This window comes from Triturus cristatus, chromosome 5_1 (assembly GCF_964204655.1).
Source record: "Triturus cristatus chromosome 5_1, aTriCri1.1, whole genome shotgun sequence".
NCBI lineage: Eukaryota > Metazoa > Chordata > Amphibia > Caudata > Salamandridae > Triturus > Triturus cristatus.
In genome coordinates this window covers 405,214,543-405,239,640 of record NC_140587.1, presented here as the reverse complement: position 1 = coordinate 405,239,640, position 25,098 = coordinate 405,214,543, and the positions used below count along the sequence as shown (strand labels likewise).

At 50.6% G+C, this 25,098-nt stretch overlaps 1 protein-coding gene across 15 annotated transcripts in view; it reads right to left on the bottom strand.

Annotated features, from left to right (window-relative positions):
- The window catches only part of UBR5 (ubiquitin protein ligase E3 component n-recognin 5), a 2,036,132-nt gene that overhangs the window by 503,177 nt on the left and 1,507,857 nt on the right, over positions 1-25,098 (bottom strand). For all 15 annotated transcript variants that reach the window (XM_085605144.1, XM_085605147.1, XM_085605145.1 and 12 more), the window contains 2 exons: positions 23,148-23,365; positions 3,559-3,679 (listed from right to left, as the gene is read on the bottom strand). In XM_085605144.1, coding sequence (XP_085461270.1) covers positions 3,559-3,679; positions 23,148-23,365 — 339 coding nt within the window. The remainder of the gene's footprint in view (positions 1-3,558; positions 3,680-23,147; positions 23,366-25,098) is intronic.

Genomic DNA, 25,098 nt, shown 5'->3' with positions numbered 1-25,098 from the left:
CGGGATTCAGGTGCAGAGTGGAAACACTCACGCGTAATGCGTAAAAGTCGATAGAAATAGTACAGTTTAGAAATAAACAGTTTAAGGACACTTCTGGTATAGCTAGAAAGTCGAGACTCGGAAACTAGACCCTAGGATAGTCACTACCCTTGTGAGTACCGAAGTACCCAAGTTACCTAGCCCACAGGCTGCGGGTGCATAGGTGTGAACTTGCGTCGGGTTTCGTCGTGGACTTCTATGGATGCCTGAAGGAAAGTTGCTGACAGGCAGTCAGTGAAGAGTGTCCGGTGGATCCCAAGGCTGGGATCAAGAAGAGAGGAGACCTGCAAGCAGAAGGGACAGAGTCAAGGTCACTAGCCAGTGACCACGTGGAACCAGGCGATGTCGTGAAGATTGCAGGTGAAGGTGAAGCTTGTCGCTGCAGCCACGAGGACCAGGGAACGTCGAGAACGACCAGGAGGCGAGCTGCCCCACGAAGGCTCTTGCTGTCGGCGGCGTCGAAGTTGGACTAGGACTCACCAAGCCTTGGCAAGCGGAACCCACGTAGAACGGAGGACTTGCTTCTGGTGCAGACCAGGAAGGTCTGGGGTGCTTCTCTTTTGCAGAGGAGCAGGAGCCAGTCTGGAGGAGCCAAACTAGCAGTGGAAAATCAAAGGTGTGTCGTCGCAAAGGTTGCTAGCCAACGGGCAAGCAACCGGACAGACGCGGCAAGCAGGAAAATGCAGAAGGGCCCGACGCAGGACTCGTGGAGTGTGGGGGGGCTGATCTTCGGTGCAGATGGTGGTTGGGGCTTCTCAATTCCCGGTGCACAACTTCGAGGGTGCCTCAGAAGCTGCGCTGGAAGATACTCACCACTTTTCCCAGGTAGCCGGTCCCACGCCTCCACGGATCTCAGCTCTGCTGTGGATGTGGATCAGGGTCGGAGAAGTCTGGAAGTCAAGGCTCTGGTCGGGCTCTGCAGTCGGTCCCTCGTAGAACTTTAGCAAAGCAAAGGGTAGTCTCTTGATGGTGCCTGTTTGCACAGGGTAGCCACTCCTTGGCCACAAGGGAGATTCTTCAGTCTTCTTCTTTCGTCGAATGTCGAAGGTCCAGAGTTTCTGTTCAAGTTGCAGGTTCAGGATAATCTAAAGTCTTGAGGCCCAACTCCCACTCTTATACTAATCTGGGGGGCTGGGATACCTGCTAGGTCACGCCTTATGGGTGGGACCTGGGAGGGGGTGGTTACACCCACTTCCCTTTGTCCAGTTTCGCGCCAGAGCTGGGGCTGGAGTGCCCCAGCGCCGGTTTGAACTGGACTATGCAAGGAACACCTTGTGTGCCCCAGGCATGTCTCATTCCTTTCAGCCCACCCTGCCCCAATACACTAAAGGCTGTCTGGGGAGGTGCTAGCACATCCCCAAGCAGGAAACCTATTGTCCAGGCCTCCCTGGCTGGGATCACTCCCAGCAGCAGGAGGTCAGAATTGTGTCGTGGCAGCAGCATCCATTTTGTGATGCTGAGGCTTTGGTCAGAGGCTAACAGTAAAGTATGATTTCAACATGTCTTTCCCTCTAGAAGGGGGAATAATATCCTCATGTCCAGAAATGGTATGGGGGTATTATTCCACAGTGTTAAGACACCTTACACGACATGTTTCGATAAAGCCAAACCATAGTTACCATAACCGTTTAAGATTATAAGGCACTTTAAGAGTATATGGTAGGCTATATCATAGAACAGCTATAAGGACATGGTTCCGAAAGCTGCAGACAGGCTCAGCTCATGCTAGAGCACCATCTCACATGTTACCAAGCACTCTGCCTCCAGGATTGTTAAGGCCTGCCATAGGAGTGGCTGATAGGTACACATGTGTCTATATATAAGTTAGGTATAGGAATACTACACCTAAGCAAGGGGTGATTACACGACCTTGCCCCAGCTGAGTGATCAGCCAGTTGTGTCAAAATGGAAGGCCAGGCCAGGGGTGGCATAATACATGCTGCAGCCCCTGGTAGGCCTAGGGTACACCTATGCCCTGGGTACCTAGGGTACACTGTACAGGGGCCAATAAGGTGATCCTATCCAAATGGGTTATGCACCTAAAGTACATAGTATCAATTTAGAGAGAGAACAGCAGGGCTGTGGGTCTGATTAGCAGGCCCACAGCCACATCTAAGTCGAAAACCAGTAAAGCAAAAGCAAAAAGTGGGGTGAACATAGAAAGCAGACCCTACTCTCCTACAATAACAATATAAAAGGTGGCCACGTGCTGCTGTGTTCTGGGTGGAGTAGGGAAGTTCATTAAAGAAGATAGTGTGCACTGACTAGACAAAGCAGACTGTAACAACACAAGTAAAAAGTCCAGTCATTATGGGAGATTACAAATGCAGACAAGGAGGTAGCAAGGAGGGACTAAGCCTATTCACGAATTAAAAGCAACAATTTTGAAACGACAGTAGTAGGAGCCAATTGAAAAGATGGACAGGAAATGGGCAGAGCCTCTATGCCACACCTCAATACAGCATGCCTCGCAGGGCAGCATATGCGCTGCCCAGGCTCAACCTAATAAAAGTGCTTCTGTGCCTTCAGTCTCTGATCCCAGCAGGGGAATGTGTGCATTCCTTTTATGTAAGACTTGCCTGCATGGGGTACCGAGGTTTGATTTATGAGGCACTAAAACTAATTTGTTAAGGAGCTTCTAACAGTCTTTTGTGTAAAGAAGCAAATGTGGCAGCACAGGGATGCAAGCCAACATAATTAAGGAGCCAGAAAAATCGAAGTTACAAAACTTTGATTATTGACCCATGAATGAAAACAACATATAACACAAATTTTAAACACTACGCTTTGACTAAGTCAGTCAGCCCTCAAGCAACCTTTATTTCTATCAAATGAATTCAAAAAGGTATGCAGTTCCTTAAAGATACAGGGGGGAGAAAAAGGGAGAGTAAAATGAAATATCCAAAAGTGGGAGTGGGAGTCTTCCCCCTTTTGGAACTAGGGCCCTCACACCTTCAGTTCTACCACCCATGTATGTTATTGGTGTTAGTTCCTGGGGGTCCACTTGTCTCTGCCTTCTTCTGAAGCATAACAGGCACCTCTGAGCTCCATGGCAGAAAAAATAATCTTAAGGCTTGGCGACTCAAAAATGGGGTTTAATAGCATACTCTTGAGTGTTTCGGTTTCACCTGACATACCCGTATCCAAAAGGAGAGCGAGAGAAAAAATAAAAACTAAGAAAAAAGGGTTGAAACAAATATGACTTTTGGGCGCCATCCCTCAGATGGGGAAATATGCACAACATGTGAATCTAAAAGCGCATCATGCTGCAAACATTCAGTTTTTAGTTTCAATGTGTGGGGTATTGAGCATTTCTGACCAACATCACAGTGAGTCATTCAAAATACACACAACCATGTACCCACTTTGTCAAAAGAACAATTTCTAAACAAGTATTTGACTTAGGTTATGCACAGCTTGTACAAAAACCTGAGCAAATTTTCGCAAAAATTACACAGATCGTGATCTTTATGGACAATTATTACAGATTCACAGAAAATGAAGGCAAATAATACATACCGAACCTGGCTCAGCTCCAACATCTTCCATAAACACTCTTCCAAATAGCTCTAAAGACAGACGCCAACGTCCCAACAACAGATCGTGAGATATCACCATACCCATAAAACTACAATGAGGCCTGAAAGAAGAGTTAACAAAAGGTTTAGTTCGTCATGATGCTTGCAAGCCAAACGTTCTACTCAACAATGCATATACAAAAGTACAAATACTTCTCAAGTGTATACTCTGTCTGACGCTAAGATTACTTACCAGTAACTAAAGTACTCCAAATTGCTGTCTCTTTTATTGATTCATGTGCTTGAATATTACCAGTCAGGCTGGAAACCCAACTGCAGTCCATGTTAACACAGCAGTATCTCCTACATTTCAAATAACATTGAAACACCTACCACAAACTGTATGTGGCCTGCTAACTCATTGTGTGACCCAAAGGACTCAGGAAACCACCTCCCCACACAGGTGAGGTACTCCGATTTTTACAACTTTTCAACATACGGCACAACAGAGAGCCTCATTACCAGGGCGGTAGGTGGTTCACAGTGAATCTAAGAAAGATACCAACTGTAGTTACTGGTAACTATTGTGAGAAGTTGGCCTGATGTATGATGTCACTAGTTATAGTGTACACCTTATATCAGTCCAAATACCCTTATGGTGATTGGTTGTAAAGTCAACCTTATAGACCAGCTATCCTAGTGGTAGCATGGACAAGAGCAGTCTTAGGCTAAACTCTGAATGGCATGTGAAGCCAGCTGTGATACCATATATAATCCCTTGAATACCAAATGAAAGGACACCACAACAGATATATATAGAAAATAAAGTGTATTTATTCTAAGCAAACCCTCAGCACTCTTTATGAGATTAGAGGTAAGTACAACACAGTCTTATTTAAGCATACATTAAGTCACACAGGTAAGTAATACAGTTAGGCCCTAGGGGCCACGCAAACCATATACTAAGTAAGTGGGATAAGAACCACTGTCACGGAAATAGAATAGGCCTAGGCCTAGGGAATCGCTGGGGCTACACTACACTAGCGTTAGTTAGGAAGTGGGAGGCCCACGGGATTCGTGTGCAGAGTGGAAACACTCACGGGTAATGCGTAAAAGTCAATAGCAATAGTACAGTTTAGAAAACGGTAGATTTAGGACACTTCCGGAGTAGCTAGGAAGTTGAGACTTGAAAACTAGACACTAGGATAGTCACTATCCTGATGAGCACCGGAGTACCCAAGTTACCTAGCCCACAGGCTGCGGGTGCATAGGGGTGAAGATGCGTCGTTTTCGTCGTCGACTCCTATGGATGCCTGAAGAAAGATGCTGACAGGCAGTCAGTGAAGAGTGTCCGGTGGATCCCAAGGCTGGGATCAAGAAGAGAGGAGACCTGCAAGCAGAAGGGACAGAGTCAAGGTCACTAGCCAGTGACCACGTGGAACCAGGAAGGAACCAGACGATGCTGTGAAGAATGCAGGTGAAGGTGAAGCTTGTCGCTGCAGCCAGGAGGACCAGGGAGCGTCGAGGACGACCAGGACCAGGAGGCGAGCTGTCCCACGAAGGCTCTTGCTGTCGGCGGCGTCGAAGTTGGACTAGGACTCACCAAGCCTTGGCAAGCGGAACCCACGAAGAACGGAGGACTTGCTTCTGGTGCAGACCAGGAAGGTCTGGGGTGCTTCTTCTTTGCAGAGAAGCGGGAGCCAGTCTGGAGGAGCCAAACCAGCGCAGAAGATTTCAGGGTGCGTCGTCACAAAGGCCACTAGCCAGCGGGCAAGCAACCGGACAGACGCGGCAAGCAGGAAAATGCAGAAGGGCCCCACGCAGGACTCGTGGAATGTGGGGGGCTGATCTTCGGTGCAGATGGTGCTTGGGGTTGGGGCTTCTCAATCCCCGGTGCACAACTTCGAGGGTACCTCAGAAGCTGCGCTTTAAGTTACTAGCCACTTTTTCCAGGTAGATGGTCCCACGTCGCTCGTCGCCTCCACGGATCTCAGCTCTGCTGCTGATGTGGATGAGGGTCGGAGAAGTCTGGAAGTCAAGGCTCTGGTCGAGCTCTGCAGTCGGTTCCTTGTAGAACGTGGGCAAAGCAAAGGGTAGTCTCTTGATGGTGCCTGTTTGCACAGGGTAGCCACTCCTTGGCCACAAGGGAGATTCTTCAGTCTTCTGCTTTCGTCGAATGTCGAAGGTCCAGAGTTTCTGTTCAAGTTTGCAGGTTCAGGATAATCTAAAGTCTTGAGGCCCAACTCCCACTCTTATACTAATCTGGGGGGCTGGGATACCTGCTAGGTCACGCCTTATGGGTGGGACCTGGGAGGGGGTGGTTACACCCACTTCCCTTTGTCCAGTTTCGCGCCAGAGCTGGGGCTGGAGTGCCCCAGCGCCGGTTTGAACTGGACTATGCAAGGAACACCTTGTGTGCCCCAGGCATGTCTCATTCCTTTCAGCCCACCCTGCCCCAATACACTAAAGGCTGTCTGGGGAGGTGCTAGCACCTCCCCAAGCAGGAAACCTATTGTCCAGGCCTCCCTGGCTGGGATCACTCCCAGCTGCAGGAGGTCAGACTTGTGTCGTGGCAGCAGCATCCATTTTGTGATGCTGAGGCTTTGGTTAGAGTTAAACAGCAAAGTAGGATTTTAACATGTCTCTCCCTCTAGAAGGGAGGGATAATATCCTCATCACCAGAAATGGTATGGGGGTATTATTCCAAAGTGTTGGACACCTTACACGACATGTTTTGATAAAGCCAAACCATAGTTACCATAACCGTTTAAGATTATAAGGCACTTTAAGAGTATATGGTAGGCTATATCATAGAACAGCTATAAGGACTTGGTTCCGAAAGCTGCAGACAGGCTCAGCTCATGCTAGAGCACCATCTCACATGTTACCAAGCACTCTGCCTCCAGGATTGTTAAGGCCTGCCATAGGAGTGACTGATAGGTACACATGTGTCTATATATAAGGGTAGATATAGGCATACTATACCTAAGCAAGGGGTGATTACACGACCTTGCCCCAGCTGAGTGATCAGCCAGTTGTGTCTGATTGGAAGGCCAGACCAGGGGTGGCATAATACATGCTGCAGCCCCTGGGAGGCCTAGGGTACACCTATGCCCTGGGTACCTAGGGTACACTGTACAGGGTCCAATAAGGTGATCCTTACCAATTGGTTATGTACCTAGGGTACATGGAGTCCATTTTAAAGAGAGAGCAGACAGCCTGAGACCCTGAATGGCAGGATCTCAGGCCAACTAAGTCGAAAAACCAGCTAGACACTAGGCAAAAAGTTGGGGGTAACCATAGTCAGATATCCACCTTCCTACAACTATTTCTTATTCAACAATGAATCATCTATAGTTCATGTGCCTGAATAACGATTATGATACCAGTAAAAGTGTAATGCACATGATAAAGAAACATTGGTAAGGCTTATCTTAATTAAACAGGTTGCGCAGAAATGGTTGAGCAACTGCCGCCTCAGATGTCTTATGAACATTCAGGTAATAAGACTTCATAAAGGTGTGCATTGAATACAAAGTCGCTGACTTACTGATGTCAGCAATGGGCCCACTAATGAAGAATGCAGTTGTAGTCGTCATAATTAGTGAAATGGAATTGGCTTTTGTTTCTGAGATACATGACAGACTACTTATGGCAGGAATTGATACGTGCAGAAATCAAACAGACTATACTTTCTTTACTTGGACAAAGTCAATCATTTCTAGTCTTAACATACATTACAAAGAGCTGATCTGATTTGTTTTGAAAATCTTTGTCACATCAACTTCGAATTTCAAACTAGTATTTAGAGTCTTAGAAATGTAGAGCCCGACACTGGCTGCCGGAAAAAGGTTGTATGATGATATTTTTTTGGTTCAAATGGAAAGTTATCTTCCATCTGGACCAAAAGAAAATATAATTTGCCAACCTTTTACCCGCAGCCAGTGTGGAGTTCTACACTTGTACCATGGAAACAAAGGAATATGCTACTTACCAGTATGCATCTGTTCTTGGCATGTAGAGCTGCAGATCTATACACTGTGAATAGATCGCCATCTGGTGTTGGGCCCGGATATTTGCAGTTTGTTTTTCTTCTTGGACAGTCTTTGGAAGTCACGAGTTCGGTGACTCCTCCTTCGGTCCGTACTGCGCATGGGCTTCGGCTCCATCCTCAGATTGTTTTTCGCCAGCAGGGAAAAGATGGAGCGTAGTGATAATAGTGAAGAAACCCATGTGTGTTCTATCTAAATAAGATAGCCTGGAACGGATACAGGTAGCCGGGGAGGCGAGTGGGCGTGTATAGATCTGCAGCTCTACATGCCAAGAACAGATGCATACTGGTAAGTAGCATATTCCGTTCGAGGCATATGAGCTGCAGATTATACACTGTGCATAGATTATATAGCAGTACCCAACCCTAGCGGCGACCACCGGTATCCGTTGCAGTAGATTGAAATAGTGTCTTTAGTACAGCCTGGCCCACACTAGCTTGTTGTTTGGAGTGCACATCTACACAGTAATGTTTTGTGAAGGTGTGCGGTGTTGACCATGTGGCTGCCTTGCAGATGTCATCTAAGGGTATGTTCCCTAGAAAAGCCATAGAAGCCCCTACCTTTCTTGTAGAGTGGGCTTTAGGTGGAAAAGATAATGTTCTTTTTGCTTTGTGATAGCAAATTTGTATGCACTTTACAATCCACCTAGCTATCCCTGATTTTGATGTGGGGTTGCCTTTATGCGGGGGAGAGAAGGAGACAAACAACTGTTTAGTCTTTCTGAAGGGTTGCGTTCTTTGTATGTAGTACAGTAAAGCCCTTTTAACATCAAGTGTATGTAGAGCCCTTTCCGCAACAGATTGGGGTTGCGAGAAAAAAAACGGTAATTCCACCGATTAAGATGGAAGGGGGAAATGACCTTGGGCAGAAATTTTGGATTTGTGCGAAGTATCACCTTGCTGTGATGTATCTGTAAAAAGGGTTCTTGTATAGTGAACGCTTGTATCTCACTAACCCTTCTAAGGGAAGTGATAGCTACGAGGAAAGCTGTTTTCCAAGTGAGGAACTGTAGCTCACATTTATGCATTGGTTCGAAAGGCGGACCCATTAGCCTTGTAAGAACTACGTTTAGATTCCATACAGGGGAAGGTGGTGCCCTGGGTGGAATTACTCGTTTAAGGCCTTCCATAAAGGCTTTAATGGCGGGTACTCTGAACAGTGATAAATGCTGTCTGTTTTGTAGGTAAGCAGCAATTGCTGCTAGGTGTAGACGTATGGATGAATATGCCAGGTTACACCTTTGAAGATGGAGCAGATAGCATATGATGTGCTGTATGGATGCATCTAAGGGGTCGATTGTATTGTTACGGCAGTAAACAACAAATCTCCTCCACTTTGCGGCATAGCATGCTCGAGTGGTAGAACGTCTGGCTTCCCTGATAATGTTCATGCAATCAGGTGGAAGGTTAAGGTATCCAAATTCTAACATTTCAGGAGCCAGATCGCTAGGTTGAGCTGAGCTGGGTCCGGGTGCCTGATTTCTCGATGGTTCTGGGTTAGGAGGCATGGGGACAGGTGCAGCTTTTGGTGTGGTACCACTGAGAGCTGTAGTAGTGTGGTGTACCACGGCTGCCTGGCCCATGTTGTAGCTACCAGAATGAGTCTGAGGGAGTGCTGTTGTAGCTTCCTTACCACTAATGGAATTAGCGGGAGAGGTGGAAAGGCGTATGCAAATTTGCCTGACCAGTTCATCCATATCGCATTGCCCTTGGACAATGGGTGTGGGTATCTGGCGGCGAAGCTTGGGCATTTTTTGTTTTCGTGGGTGGCGAAGAGGTCTATCTGAGGATGCCCCCACTTGTGGAAGAATGGGTGAAGAACTTGTGGATGCAGTTCCCATTCGTGCATTTGCTGCGTTTGTCTGCTGAGCAGATCTGCCATGGTGTTTTGTATGCCTGGGACGTGTTGTGCCAGGAGAAAGATTTTTTGTGGAATTGCCCATCTCCATATGCTCTGTGCTAAGCGGGAGAGCTGGGGAGAGTGTCCCCCCCCCCCCTGTTTTTGAATATAATACATTGCACTCATATTGTCTGTGCGAATTAGGACTGCTTTGGCTGAAATTTGTTTCTGAAACGATTTCAGGGCTAGAAAGATCGCCAATAACTCCAGATGGTTGATGTGGAGTAACCTCTGTTGTGGCGTCCATAGACCTTGCACTGTGAGGTGTAATAGATGCGCTCCCCAGCCGGAGAGCGATGCGTCCGTTGTTAGAATCACCTGAGGAACCGGGTCCAGGAATGGTCGCCCTTTGGAAAGGTTTGTGGTGTTCCACCACTGCAGAGATCGATGAGTGCGGCCGTCCACCAACACCAGATCCGTCAGCTGACCCTGGGCCTGGTTCCACTGGCGTGCTAGGCACTCTTGGAGTGGACGCATGTGAAGTCTTGCATGAGGCACTATGAAAATGCAAGACGCCATCATCCCTATTAGTTTCATGAACACTCTTGCTGGGAGAGAGTGCTGAAGGAACTTTTGGCGCAGGGCTTGCATGCTTGCGATCCTGGCTGAGTTGGGATAGGCTATAGCTTTTGAGGTGTCTATAGTGGCACAGAGGTATTGCTTTGTGTGAGACGGTATCAAGTGGGACTTTTGGTGATTCACCGTAAAGCCTAGCTGGTGGAGTAGTTGTATGGTAGTGTTTGTATTTTTTACACACTGGTGGTAGGACGCGTCTTTTATGAGCCAGTCGTCCAGGTAGGGGAAGACGTGAATGTTTTGTCTTCGGAGGTGTGCTGCCACTACTGCCAGGCATTTGGTAAACACCCGTGGTGCGGTTGTGACCCCGAAGGGGAGAACCTTGAGCTGATAATGTTGGCCGTCCACCACAAATCGGAGGTACTTTCTGTGAGCAGGGTGTATTGGGATATGAAAGTATGCGTCTTTCAGGTCCAGTGTAGTGAGAAAGTCGCCCTGACGGAGGAGTGGGAGAACTTGCTGAAGAGTTACCATATGAAAATGGTCTGAATGGATGTATGCATTTAGAGGCCGGAGGTCTAGAATGGGCCGTAGGGTCTCGTCTTTCTTCGGTATGAGAAAGTACAGAGAGTAGACCCCTAGATTTTGCTGATCGACGGGTACCTGCTCTATCGCGTGTTTTTGCAGGAGGGAGAGTACCTCTTGTTTCAGAAGTGTGGTATGTTCTTGTGACATCGCACGGTGTCTGGGTGGAATATTTGGGGGGGTAGAAGTTAGTTCGAGACAGTACCCTGACCGAATAATTTGGGTTACCCATTTGTCTGATGTTATGGCCTCCCAGGTTTGAAGGAAGTCTTGTAGTCTGCCCCGACCGGAGTGGAATGGTCTGGGGGGAGCGGGGGAAAGTCATTGTGTGGGCGGTGTGGCAGAACGGGCGGTGTTGGTTTTGCCCCTGCCTTTATTATTGTTTCCTCGATATCCACCTCTTTGGTAGCCCTTTGAGAAGGCATTTTGAGGAGGGGACTTGTAGGAAGTGGAGGCGTTATCGGAAGAGTAGAACAAGTTACTAACCTTCGGTAACGATGTATCTGTAAGAAACATTAGTTAGTTAGATTCCTCACCTTAGAATATCCCCAGGCGTCAGACTGGATCCGGAAGATTTTTCGTCAGCAATACCCCTTGCGCGTCGCTAGGCGTAGTCTGCGGCTCCGCGTCCGTCGTCGGCGTCGTGCGCCGGGATGACGTCGTCGGAGTACTTAGACGCCGCCCTCGCGCGCTGACGTCAGTTCTTGTACATAGCCTTCCGCGCCAGGAACGCAGAGCCATGCAAAGACCGACACTGGTGCCAAAAATAAAATCTAGGGGCCTGAAAGGACAACCTTAACCCTAGATGTCAGTTCGCAGAACGGGGAGGATGGGAGGGTCGGTGAGGAATCTAACTAACTAATGTTTCTTACAGATACATCGTTACCGAAGGTTAGTAACTTGTTCATCTGAAAGAAACACGTTAGTTAGATTCCTCACCTTAGAATAGATACCCAAGCAATACCATCCCCGGTGGTGGGTCTGCGAACCAAGATCACACCAGAAAGTCCTGGAGGACAGAACGGCCAAAGAAGCCATCCCTCCGGACTTGGCTGTCAAGGCAATAATGCCTGGCAAACGTGTGTAGCGAAGCCCACGTCGCCGCCTGACAGATGTCCTGCAAAGGGACTCCCCGTCCCAAGGCAGTAGTAGCCGCTGTGGCCCGAGTAGAATGGGCGCGCAGCCCAACAGGAGGGTCCTTTTTAGCCAAGGAATAGCAGATTTTGATACACAAAACGACCCACCGAGAGATGGTTCGTTTGTGCACAGCTTTCCCCTTCTTAGCGCCCACGTACCCAACAAAAAGCTGGTCGTCCACCCGGAACTGTTTTGTGCGGTCCAGATAGAAGGAGAGCGCACGTTTTGGGTCCAGACGGTGGAGCCTCTCTTCCTCTTTGGAAGGATGCGGAAAGAAGGTGGGCAAGGTGACAGACTGCCCAAGGTGAAATGGAGTCACCACTTTAGGAAGAAAAGAGGGACGAGGCCGAAGGACAACCTTGTCCGGATGAACAGATAGAAAAGGAGGCTTTGAAGATAAAGCCTGGAGCTCACTCACCCGTCTAGCCGAGGTGATAGCTACCAGAAAAGCAGTCTTTAGAGTTAGAAGACGAAGAGGGCAATTGTGAAGTGGCTCGAAGGGAGCGCACATCAGGAATGTCAAAACCAGATTCAAGTCCCACTGAGGCATTACAAAAGGGACAGGAGGGAACGTGTGTGTAATGCCTTTGAGAAAGCGTGTAACCACAGGGGACTTGAAAAGAGAAGGCTGATCAGGAAGCCGCAAGAAGGCGGAGATGGCAGCAAGATAACCTTTCAGGGTGCCCAGGGCAGAGCCCTGCCGGGCCAGAGAAAGAAGGAAGAGGAGAACCTCAGAAAGAGGGGCGGAAAGGGGATCCACAGCCTTTGCTGTGCACCATGCCACAAATTTGTTCCACCGGCAGGCGTATACCGACTTTGTGGAGGGACGCCTGGCTGCCAGAATGATATCACAGACTTCAGGAGGCAAGTCAAATGGCATCAACTGCCGCCGCTCAATCTCCACGCATGGAGGTGGAGGCTGGACAGGTTCGGGTGGAGGACCGTCCCCTGCTGCTGCGACAGAAGATCCTCCCGAAGGGGCAGACGTATCGGAGGATCGGTCAACATACTGAGTAGCTCGGGATACCAGTATCTTCGTGCCCAATCCGGAGCCACCAAGATGACTTGGGCCCGGTCGCGCCTGATCTTCTTCAGCACTCTGGGCAGAAGTGGTATAGGCGGAAAGGCGTACAACAGACCGCAACTCCACTCGTGACGAAAAGCGTCGCCGAGCGAGTGCCGCCTTGGAAATTCCAACGCGCAGAACTGCTGACATTGCGCGTTCTCTTCGGTGGCGAATAGATCTAACCAAGGCTCTCCCCACTGCTGAAAGAGGCCTTGCACCACTTCGGAGTTCAGACGCCATTCGTGATCCATCATGCACCGGCGGCTGAGTTCGTCTGCTCTGGCGTTCAGAGAGCCCGCCAGATGTTGAACCACCAGGGTGACGCCCTGGTGTTCCAGCCATGTCCAGAGGCGCAGAGCCTCCTGACAAAGGGTCCACGACCCCACCCCGCCCTGTTTGTTGCAGTACCACATGGCGGTGGTGTTGTCCGTGAACACCTGCACGACACTTCCCCTGACAGAGGGAAGGAAGGCTTTCAGTGCTAGCCGGATCGCTCTCAACTCCAACAGGTTGATGTGGAGACGAGACTCCGCCGGAGACCAGAGGCCTCTGATCTCCGCCTCTCCCATATGGCCACCCCAACCCAAGAGGGACGCATCCGTCACTACGACATGCTCCGGTTGGGGAAGGGAGAGGCTCTTGCCCTTGACCCACTCGCGGTCCGTGAGCCACCACCGCAGCTGCTGTGCAGTGCCCTCCGAGATCAAGACATGGTCGGACAGGTCGCCGTGATGCTGGGCCCACTGAAACTTCAGGTCCCACTGCAGAGCCCGCATGCGCCGCCTGGCGTGATGCACTAGTAGGATGCAGGAGGCCATCAGCCCCAGAAGCCGCAACACTAGCCTGACCGAAACCCGGGATAGAGGCCGAAAGATGGGAATCAGGGCCTGTATATCCCGGACCCGCTGTTCCGGTGGATGGACCCGGAACTGCGCCGAATCGAGAACCGCTCCGATGAAGAGGAGCTTCTGAGAGGGACTCAAGTGTGACTTCGGCACGTTGATGGAAAACCCCAGCAAATGCAGGAGATCCGCCGTAGTCTGGAGGTGGGAGACGACTGCCTGGGGCGAGCCCGCCTTCAACAACCAGTCGTCGAGATAGGGGAAGACTGGGACCCCTGATCTGCGCAGATGAGCTGCGACCACCGCCATCACTTTCGTGAACACCCGAGGGGCACTGGTGAGGCCGAAGGGGAGCACGGTAAACTGAAAGTGCTCTTGGCCCACCGTGAACCGCAGGTAACGCCGGTGGGCCGGCAGGACGGGGATATGGAAATATGCGTCCTGCAAGTCCAACGCTACCATCCAGTCTCCAGGGTCTAGGGCAGCTAAAACCTGAGCCAACGTTAGCATCTTGAACCTTTCCTTTCGGAGGAAGGCATTGACGTTCCGGAGGTCCAAGATAGGGCGCAGGCCCCCCTTGCCCTTCTTGGGAACCAGAAAGTAGTGGGAATAACAACCACGACCTACTTCTGGACTCGGAACGCGCTCGACGGCTCCCTTGGCCAGGAGAGCCGAAACTTCCTCGCGGAGAAGATCCAAATGATCCCCCGAGATACGGTGGTGTTGTGGTGGCATGGCTGGAGGGGTCGTCTCGAAGGGGAGGGAGTAGCCCCTTCGGACGATTTGCAGCACCCACCTGTCCGATGTGATGGACCGCCAGTGGAGCAGGTGATGGCGAACTCTGCCGCCCACTGGCGTGGTATGGGCCTGAAAGCTCGGACTAGGAAGGCTTTGAGGCGGATGCTGCCGGGGTGGATGTGGGCTGACCACGTCGGCCTCCATTTCCGCCACGGCGGAAGCCACGTCCGCGACCGCGCGCAGGTTGGTTCTGCGGCTGGTGGCTCTGCGGACGTGAGGAGGCGCCCCTTCCTTGGCCACGAAAGGGGCGAAAAGCGGAGGTGTGCGCCCGCGGAGCCGAGAGGCCCAAGGACTTGGCCGTAGCCCGGGAGTCCTTAAAGCGGTTCAGCGCACTGTCCGCCTTCTCACCAAACAGGCGAGTGCCATCAAAGGGCATGTCCATGAGGGTGTTCTGGACATCCCCGGAAAAGGACGTGGACCGCATCCAGGCGTGGCGGCGGAGCGCCACCGTGGTGGAAATCGCCCGACCTAGCGAGTCCGTGGTGTCAAGCCCACATCTTATGGCGTGCCGTGCTGCATCCCTCCCATCGGCCAGAGCCTGGGAAAGACGCGTCCGGACCTCCTCCGGACACAGGGGCAGCACGTCCTCCACCGTATCCCACAGAGAATGGGAATAACGGTCCAAGAGACAGGCGGTATTTAAAGACCGCAGGCCCAAACTAAGGGACGAGAACAGTTTCTTGCCAAACTGCTCGAGTCTCTTGGAATCCCGGTCCGGCGGAGCGGTCGGGAAGGAGGATTGGGAAGTAGAGGCCTGGATAACCAGACTCTCGGGGGTGGGGTGTTGGGACAGGAAGCTGGGGTCGCCCGGAGCAGGGCGGTGGCGCCTGGCAACGTTCCTATCCACAGGAGGAACTGTGGAGGGCTTGGACCAGGTGCCCTGCAGAACGTCAGTGAGGGCCTCGTTAAACGGCAGCAGAGGCTCAGTGGAGCTTGCTGAGGTTTGAAGCACCTCAGTGAGGATGTTGGTCCTCACAGCCACGGCAGGCAACTCGAGCCCAAGGGCCTCAGCCGCCTTGCGCAGCACCACAGAAAATGCTGCACCCTCCTCCGAAGCCACGGTCGGAGGAGAAGTGAATCCAGCGTCTGGCGAGGTGTCCAGCCCGCTGGCCTCCCCCAGCTCATCTGCCCAGTCCTGAGAAAGCTGTGACTGAACAGCCAGAGGGTCCTCGAACCCCTCCCAGTCGCCCCCTTCTTCCGATTCCTGATAAACAGGAGGAATGATCGGAACCGGACTGTAGAGATGGTAGGTCTCTAGCGGCGTCGGATGCGGCGTCGGCGGACGCCGTGCCGGCGTCGGGTCCGGATGAGGGCTAAACTGGGGCGTCGGCGTCACAGGCGTCGGCGTCGCCGGTGACGGCGTCGGTGGTTCAGGCGTCGGCGCCGGTGGAGGAGTGACAAGGTCAACCGGCGTCGACTGGGGCCCAGGCATGGGCCCCGCGGGGACCTGCGGCGTCGAGACCGGAGTCGTCGACGGCGCCGGGGCCGGAGCCGCCGGCACGCGAGGTCGCCCAGTCGAGCCCGCGGGGCCCGAAGGCGCGCCAGCGGGCGTCGACGGCGGGGCCAGGCTCCTCATGGCCGAGAGGAAGGCACTGATCTCCGCCGGCGCCGCGTCAGCCCCAGGGACCGGAAGGTATGGGGGCGGACGCGGCACCTGCGGCTCCGCCGGAGCCGCGGGGGTGGAACCACTTGGACCCTCGGCCGAGTCGCGCGACCGGCGAGGGGAGTCCGAAGAGCGATGTCGCCTCTTGGACTTCTTTGAGTGTTTGGACTTACCCGACGACTTGGAGCCAGACGATCGATGGTGGCGTCGGCTAGGGCTCCGCGAGCGATCCTTGGACCTCCTCCTGGACCGGGATCGCGCACGACGCGGAGCCGAGTGGCGAAGCTCGAGAAGCTTGCGGGACCGCTCCCGCCTAGCCTTCGAAGTCAGGGCCTGACAGTCGTTGCACGACTCCGCGTCGTGGTCGAGGCCTAAGCAATAGAGGCACCGGCGGTGGTGATCGGTCACCGACATCAGTCGATGACAGTCTTCACAAGCCTTGAACCCAGGCATCCTACCGGCACCAGATGTCGACAGACAGGGATCAAAAATGATCAAAAAGATTTAGTCAAAAAAGACTAAAAGGGGTAGCTCTCCCGGATCTGCGCTTACTGGCGCGGAAAAAAGAAGAACTGACGTCAGCGCGCGAGGGCGGCGTCTAAGTACTCCGACGACGTCATCCCGGCGCACGACGCCGACGACGGACGCGGAGCCGCAGACGACGCCTAGCGACGCGCAAGGGGTATTGCTGACGAAAAATCTTCCGGATCCAGTCTGACGCCTGGGGATATTCTAAGGTGAGGAATCTAACTAACGTGTTTCTTTCAGATACCTCTGCCAGAGCCTCGAAAGGAGGAACGGCAAAAGGAGCGTCTAGGGGTTTGTGATTGCAGGGCTCCCATAGACTTCGCCGTATCTGTATCCTTCTTCATTTTTTCCAGGGCTTCGTCTACTTTTGGGCCAAATAAGTATTGTTGGTCAAAAGGGTGGTTTAATATAGATGCTTGGACCTCTGGTTTAAAGCCTGAAATTCTGAGCCAGGCGTGACGGCGAAGCAGGACACTGGTGTTTATAGCCCTGGACGCCGTGTCTGCTGCGTCAAGTGCACATTTGATAGAGGTGTTGGTAATAATCTTTCCCTCTTGTATTAGCTCATGAGCTTTAGTCTTATATTTCTCCGGGAGATGCTGCATGAGAGCCTCCAGCACATCATAGTGCGCTCTATCGTACCTTGCTAGCAGCGCCTGCGTGTTGGCGATGCGCCACATATTGGCAGCTTGCAAGGCAGTGCATTTGCCTGACGCATCTAAAATCTTGGACTCCTTATCAGGTGGTGGAGCCTCACCAGATGACAGAGTTGGAGCGCTTCCAGCTGTGGAAACCACTAGTGAGTCTAGGGGCGCAGGTCCTTTAATATATACAGGATCCGTGGGGGCTGCCTTGTACTTCTTTTCTATTCTGGGGTTTAAGACCCTAGCTCTAACGGGGTCTTTGAAAACCTCTGTGGCATGCTTGGTCACCCCTTTAAGCATGGGTAATATAGCGGTGGATTTATCTGCTATGTCAAATGTGTCAAGTAGGAAGTCTTCCTCAACTGGATCACTGTGTAATTCCACCCCATGGTAATGTGCCGCCCGTTGTAAGAGGTGGTGGAACCCCAGGGAGTCCTCTGGTGGAGACGGCCTGGATGGATAGAGATCATGCTGAGGGACATCGGGATTGTGATAATCCTCCCATGGGTCAGGTGTTCCCGGAGGAGTGGGGTCCTGCGGGGCCATAGAATGGATCTCCGTGGTCATCAGGGTCTGGAGACGGGGTACGAGACCGATGAGGCAAGGGTGGAGAAGGTGGGGGCGGAGATGGAGGGGGTGGAGGAGGGGGAGGAGGTGGAAGAGGAAGAGGAGGAGGTGGTGGTGGGGAGGGTACTCTGAACGGGGATGTGGCAGAGTCCTTCCGTTTTGGTGGTGGAGGAGCAGTTGGCTTGTCCAAAAGTCTTTTCTTGGAAGACAAAATTAAATGTCCAGTCCTGGGATCCTTAGTTAAAGTCTTTTGAAGAGGATCCGGTGTGAAAAGCTCCTCCGGCACCGATTCCTCAATCGGTGCCGATGTTTTCGGACCCGAAGGCTTCGTCGGTTTATCCGTGCCGTGCTTTCTCGGGGTGTCCGATTGTTTGGTCGGCGCCGAGGCAGGCTTCGACACGGAAGCGTCGGTGCCGAGGGATTTGTGTTTGGTCGGCACCGAGAGGCCAGGTTTCGACACCGATGGCTTCGGAACGGAACTTGTTTTCTTCGGCGCCGAAGGATGTTTGTCGGCGCTGCTAGGAGGCTGGCTCGAGCCCGAGCCGCCAGGAGACTTGTGATGCTTTTTCACCGGGCCCGAAGGTGTGGTGATGGAAGCAGTATGCTTGGCTTTCCCTAGGCCCGGAGGCGAAGGGGTAACCGGAGTCTCTTTTGGTATGGGCGCGGGAGGGGGTTGAGTACTCACAACCCTCTGCGCCGGTGTGATCTCCTCCACGTCGGAGTAGTCGGCCTCGGAAGCGCTGACGACATCTTCCTCCCGCTCGGTGTGCTGCTGTCCCGAAGCTCCGGTGTCTTCTCCGAAGATGTCAGGTGGAGCCGAGGTCGATGAGTGCGCCATGGTGCGTCGAGCTCGTCAATCCCGAATAGTCTTTTTCGATCGAAAAGACTTGCAGGCGGGGCAGTCTCGGGCCTCGTGTTCGGGAGAGAGGCAGACCCACATTTAGGGCACTTCTTGAAGGGAGTCCTTTCCATCGGCCGAGACCGGAGTCTAGATAGGCCCGAAGGCCACTGCCGATGTGTGGAATCGAGGAAGTGCCGAAGAGAGAGATGAAGAAGTCGATTCCGTCTAAAGAATCTCGATGGACGAGGATTTTTCGTCGAAGGTCGAACTGGAGAGGTTTGAAGCCGGAGCACGAAGTATTACATCCGAGCCCGATGGCGGAAAAAAAACAATCTGAGGATGGAGCCGAAGCCCATGCGCAGTACGGACCAAAGGAGGAGTCACCGAACTCGTGACTTCCAAAGACTGTCCAAGAAGAAAAACAAACTGCAAACATCCGGGCCCAACACCAGATGGTGATCTATGCACAGTGTATAATCTGCAGCTCATATGCCTCAAACACATGGTTTTGTTAAGAAGGCAACCTTCATATCTCAAACTTTAGGCAACAGGGTTGATCATACAGTGCGTGAATTTCCATCAAACTCCTGCCAGATGTAATGGCTAATAAAGTAGTTGTTTTCTATGACAACATTTGTAGAGTGGCTTTATAAATGGACACACACGGGCTCCTTTAATGCTCCTAGAAGAGTATGGGTCGGTATTTTTTTTTTTAGGTTCTGTGATATATGGAGATTATGACCAAATGAACATGGATGAAGGTACACTTTAGTCCACAGTGTGCCAGGCGCAGTACATAGGGCAACATTTACACTGGGGGCTTGCTTTCAATTTTTCTAACCACTGGCAATCGCTCGGACTAGAATTCTAATCCATCATTGTTTTTCCCCAACATGCCACCTCAGATTACAAACAGTCATATGCAAATCAGTCTTGGTCCTGCTCCAATGGTAACAGTTCAGCCCGAACTGACAATCCAGGTCCCTCTTCGTACTGGAACACAGCAACCCAAGACCGGCTTTGCCCTGACTGGGGTTCCTTAGATGGGCGTAACTTGGTTTTATAGGCACAGTGAGCAAGGAACCTACATCTGGGCATACCCTTGGTCACCGGAGGGTGGATGCATTGGAGACGGTGTCACATCAAACACACATCAGGTGATGGGAGAAATGCTTACAATTTGTCTAACCACTGACAGTCTCTTGGATAGCATTTTAACCCATCATTCTTTTGCCAACCATGCCACCTCAGATTAGACCCAGCCACGTTCAAATCAGTCATGGTCCTGCTCAAACAGGAACAGGACACCAAGAACTGCTAAACCAGGTCCTCTCTGAGCTTAACCCAAAGATCAGTTTTACCCGACTGGGGCTCGTCAGTCATGTGTGGCATGTTACAGTGACACAGTAAGAAATCTGACTTATTGCATGCATTCCTCTCATCACTTTTTGTTTGTTTAATGTAACACCCTTTTCTATTTCAACCATGTCTTTGTTGCTGAGGCCACTCTTGTCACCATTAGAACAGAAAGCCAGCTAGGGGAAATGTTGAGCGATCTGAAATGTAAGTCTTTAGTCTGTAGCGGCCAGAGAGATCGACCAGGGCTGTGATGTAGAACAAGAACTTAGTCTTTGGTGGAAGGTAAGGAACCAACTTGAAGTGAATCTGAATATCTACCAACAAGTCCCACAGATCTGTAGACCAAAATGCCTGGGCCTAGATAGTGTTACCAGGCTCACTTTAGTTTCCAGAGAACTCAGAGGATGAGAAGGATGGGAGGAAAAGCATATGAAGAGATCTGTGACCAGTGAATCAAAATGGCAGCGTTCCTGGGTACCACCACATGTTTTAATAAGAAGTAATCTGGCATTGTCTGAAGTAGCAACATTGTTTATGGGGGGGCTGCACCCCACTATTTGAAGATTAGCTGTAGTCCAACACCCATTTGTCACACTACCATCTGTGCTTACTTAGGGTGTTCGCCGGTGTATTTCGAAAATGCTACACGGTTAGCTTTATGTTGGTGAGCAGCACCCAATGTCAAGGAGTTTGAACATCCTGCCATAGTATATGCGCGCCAGAACACCTTTCAGAGGGCCAAGGGTCACACAGGGGCTCCTGGGCCCACCAGTGGTCAAGTACTCCTTCTGCACTCGACTGTGGAGGGCTTTGAGGCGGATACTGCTGGGGCAGATCGGCTCTCTGTCCCCCTGCTCCGCCTCGGCGGAATCCACGCCCGCGACCGCGCTGAGGCTGGTTCTGCGGCCTGTGGCTAGACGGACGTGAGGGGGCGCCCCTTCCTTGGCCACGAAAAGGGCGAAAAACGGAAGTTTGCGGGAGCGGGGCCAAGATGCCCAAGGACTTGGCCGTATCCCTGGAGTCCTTAATGTGCTCCAGCGCACTATCCGCTTTGTCGCCAAAAAGGCAACGGCCATCGAAGGGCATGTCCATGAGGGTGCTCTGGACATACCCGGAGAAATTCGTGGCTCTCAGCCAGGCGTGGCGACGAATCGCCACCGTGGTTGCAAGTGCCCTTTCTAGTGAGTCCGGTGTGTCCAGCCCACATCGTTTCGAATACCGTGCCGCATCCCGCCCCTCGGCAAGAGCCTGGATGAGCCGTGTCTGGGCCACCTCCGGACACTGGGGCAGCACGTCCGCCACCGTATCCCACAAGGAGTGGGTGTAACGGTCCAAAAGGCACGCGGTGTTGATAGAACGCAACCCCAAACTCAGGGAGGAGAACAGTTTCTTCCCAAACTGTTCCAACCTTTTGGATTCCTGATCCGGGGGAGCGGACGGAAAGGTGGTCTGGGAGGTAGAGGCCTGGATAACCAGGCTCTCGGGCGTAGGGTGCACCGACAGAAAGCTGGGGTCACCCGGTGCAGGGCGGTGGGCGACGTTCCAGTAAACAGGAGCGACTGTGGAGGGCTTGGACCAGGTGCCCATCAGAACGTCTGTTAGTGCTTCATTGAACTGCAGCAGAGGCTCCGAGGAGCTTACCGGCGGTTGAAGCACTTCAGTGAGGAGATTTGTCCTCACGGCCACAGCAGGGAGCTCCAGCCTGAGGGCTTTGGCCGCCTTGCGCAGCACACAGAATAAGTAGCACCCTCCTTCGTAGCCACGGAGGGAGGAGAGATGAAGCCAGTGTCAGGTGAGGTGTCAAGACCACTGGCATCCCCCAGCTCTTCTGCCCAGTCCTGAGATAACTGGCACTGCTGTGCCAGAGGGTCCTCAGACCCCTCCCAGTCGTCCCCGTCATCCGACTCCTGGTAGACCGGTGGAATGGCCGGAGCCGGGCGGAAGATGAACCTGTCATCTGGGACTGGGACAAAACCTGGGGACGACTTTGTCCGAAGACAGCGCCAGGGGCGGCACCGAAGGGGTTGACGCCGGCAGAGGGGTCGTAAGGTCGACTAGCGTCGACCGGGATCCAGGCCTGGATGCCACGGGGGCCTGCGGCGTCGGGACCGAAGTCAGTGACAGGCGTCGCACGGTTTGAATCCAGGCATCCCTACCGGCACCAGAGTCGAGGTCGACTAGAAATGGGAACCAAAAGAGTTCAAAAAGTTTAGTCAAAAAGGGACTAAAAGGGTATGCTCTTCCCAAATCGGCGCTTACTTGCGCGGAAAAAAAAAGAACTGACGTCAGCGCGCGAGGGCGGCGTCTAAGTACTCCGACGACGTCATCCTGGCGATCACGACGTAGACGACGGACGCGGAGTCGAGACGACGCCTAGCAACGCGCAAAGGTATTGCTGACGAAAATCTTTCCGGATCCAGCCTGACGCCTGGGGATATTCTAAGGTAAGGAATCTAACTAACGTGTTTCTTTCAGATACAGTGACTTTCTGATCTCCGACATGTTGGTGTGCATCATGAGGCAACGTAGATTCAGGTGTTGTGTTCAGATTCTGGACATGACATGCAGATGCCATACGTGTCTAATAAGGATACCTTCTTACGGCATTTGCGAAAGGATTTAAACCTCGAAACCATATAAGGCAGTTGACTTAATCACTGCTAAATGCTGAGTAATTTCAACAGTAAAACACTGAGAAGAGAGCTGGACATGCACTAAGGTGTAGAAAATCAGGTACTGACAGGGGCTAGCTCATCGTATACTGGGAGGCCAATGAAGTGGACGCTGCTACACAACGCTACATAGTGACGCTGGAAAGCTATTTCAGGGAAAGCGTTTCTGGATTCAAATCGAGCATCTGGAGAATATTCATGAGGAATCTTCAGGAAGAAGTATCCATCAGATACACTACACTAAGCAATTGTAAAAGCTAATAAGCAAAAGGAAGCAAAATGTCAAGGTGTTTTGACTAAATCATTATAATAAAATAAATAACAAGCGGGTGCAGGCACGTAAAATATCTGGAAAAAAAGCTTCTCTATTGAATATAGAACTGTGTCAACCAGATTTTTCTTTTTTTTACACGCAGAACAGTATATAAGCTGTTATTGTTCATTAAGAAGATTTTAAAATGGAGATTATGTCTTTCATTACCTAAATGATGTCAAAGGCGGTCCTTCACTTTCAGTTAATCCAATCTCTGCCAATAAACTGCTCTTCAGTTGTGCGGCTAAATCATGAGCTGATGGAGCACACTTTGTGCTTTCCGGTTCATCTGTTGGTACATTTTGCTCTTCTCCTTCCTTTTCCCGAGTCTGCATATTCATCACATTTTTTAAATTAGCAGCATATGACATTTTGGTTGGAAGAACCTGAAAAACAATATTCAACAAAGTCAAACAAAATAGATCAAACACAATTAGTCATGTCAAAGTCAAATCAGCTTTATTCGGTGTAAATAATACCACCATAAAAGCATACAATTTGGAGAAAACAGTTTCAATTGCAAACTTAAAAAATACCTAAAAATACACAATCAAAAGATAAAAACAGCATTTCATTGACGTATGATATAACAAATTACAGTTTGATTCTTTAGGTACAGAAATGGAAGTAGTTATACCATCAGAGGGAACAACGAGTGGTTCTTAGACATTCAAGTACATAGAGTGCAAATTGTTCAGGTGTATAAAAACAATTCTGTCACAACAACACGATAACCTATACCATACAAGTATATAAAATTCATAATGCCATTGTGTATACCACAGCTATGTTCACACGTGATGGATGATGAACAACGATGCCCTTTGTCATACAATATAAAGTGCTTAGTGCCAATGTATGTATCACGATTATGTATAGTCATCTGGTTTTTCATGCAATAGTGTGTCCAAGTGTGCATAGACCTTTCTTCTCCTTATTGCCAGTTGTATATACAGAGTAACTGCATTTGTGATTATCTGATTTTTCAAACTACATACAAAATTAAAAGCATGTTAATAATGAAAAAGCATTTTAGATAAAAACAAAGGTTTTAAAATGGATTTCCGAATGTCTGTACACAACACAAAAGCAACTTGAAAGCATCTCAATATCGATCTACAACAAGGACTGAAGAAGAATAAAAGTTAGGAGTATAGTACAAAGGAGCATCAGCAGAAAGTGGGTTACTGTCAGATGTCATTATTTCTTTAGTATTTAGTAAAGGATTTGGCTGAAAAGTAAACTCTGATGAATTTTCTTTGTGACCTGTCTATTAGATGCTATTGGCAGTATCCTGGATGGGTAATGTTTACCACTAATGTTCCAAAGATAGAATAATGGTGAAATCCAAATCTGATAGCAAGGTGTTCCCTTTAGCCACTTCACTTTTCAACCGTAGCCAGTGTGACTGGATAAGGCATATTAGAGGAGGGGGGACAGGGACTGAGAGGTTAGAAATCATTCAGAGTGACCCTAAAGATAACACTTAATTTAAATGTCCAATCAATGTTTTACCATACAACAAGAAGTGCTTTAATAGGGTAGTAGATAGTACAGTTAAAACTAAAGGTCATACAAAAACACAGAGGTCTACTTATTACCCCAACTGTCTCTAACTATAGATCTCTAGTGCTAAGAACTTACCTTTTTACAACACTGTTCCCATGGCTAGTGGGATGATAGTCTCTCTTTGGTAATATCCAATTAACCAGATTAACACGGTACTTACCTCCGGTAAAGCTCTTTTTGTTGGATAGTCTTTCTGTCCACAGACTCCTCCCCTTCAGAATATCCACTGGGCGCCAGACTGAATCCAGAAACGTTTAATAGTAGTGCTCCAGCACGCCACTAGGTGGCAACATACTGCTCTGTACCGGCTTTGTTCAGTGTAGGAGAGTAGGGTCTGCTTTCTATGTTCACCCCCACTTTTTGCTTTTGCTTCACTGGTTTTCGACTTAGATGTGGCTGTGGGCCTGCTAATCAGACCCACAGCCCAGCTGTTCTCTCTCTAAATTCATACTATGTACTTTAGGTATATAACCCAATTGGTAAGGATCACCTTATAGGTCCCTGTACAGTGTACCTTAGGTACCCAGGGCCTAGGTGTACCCTTGGCCTA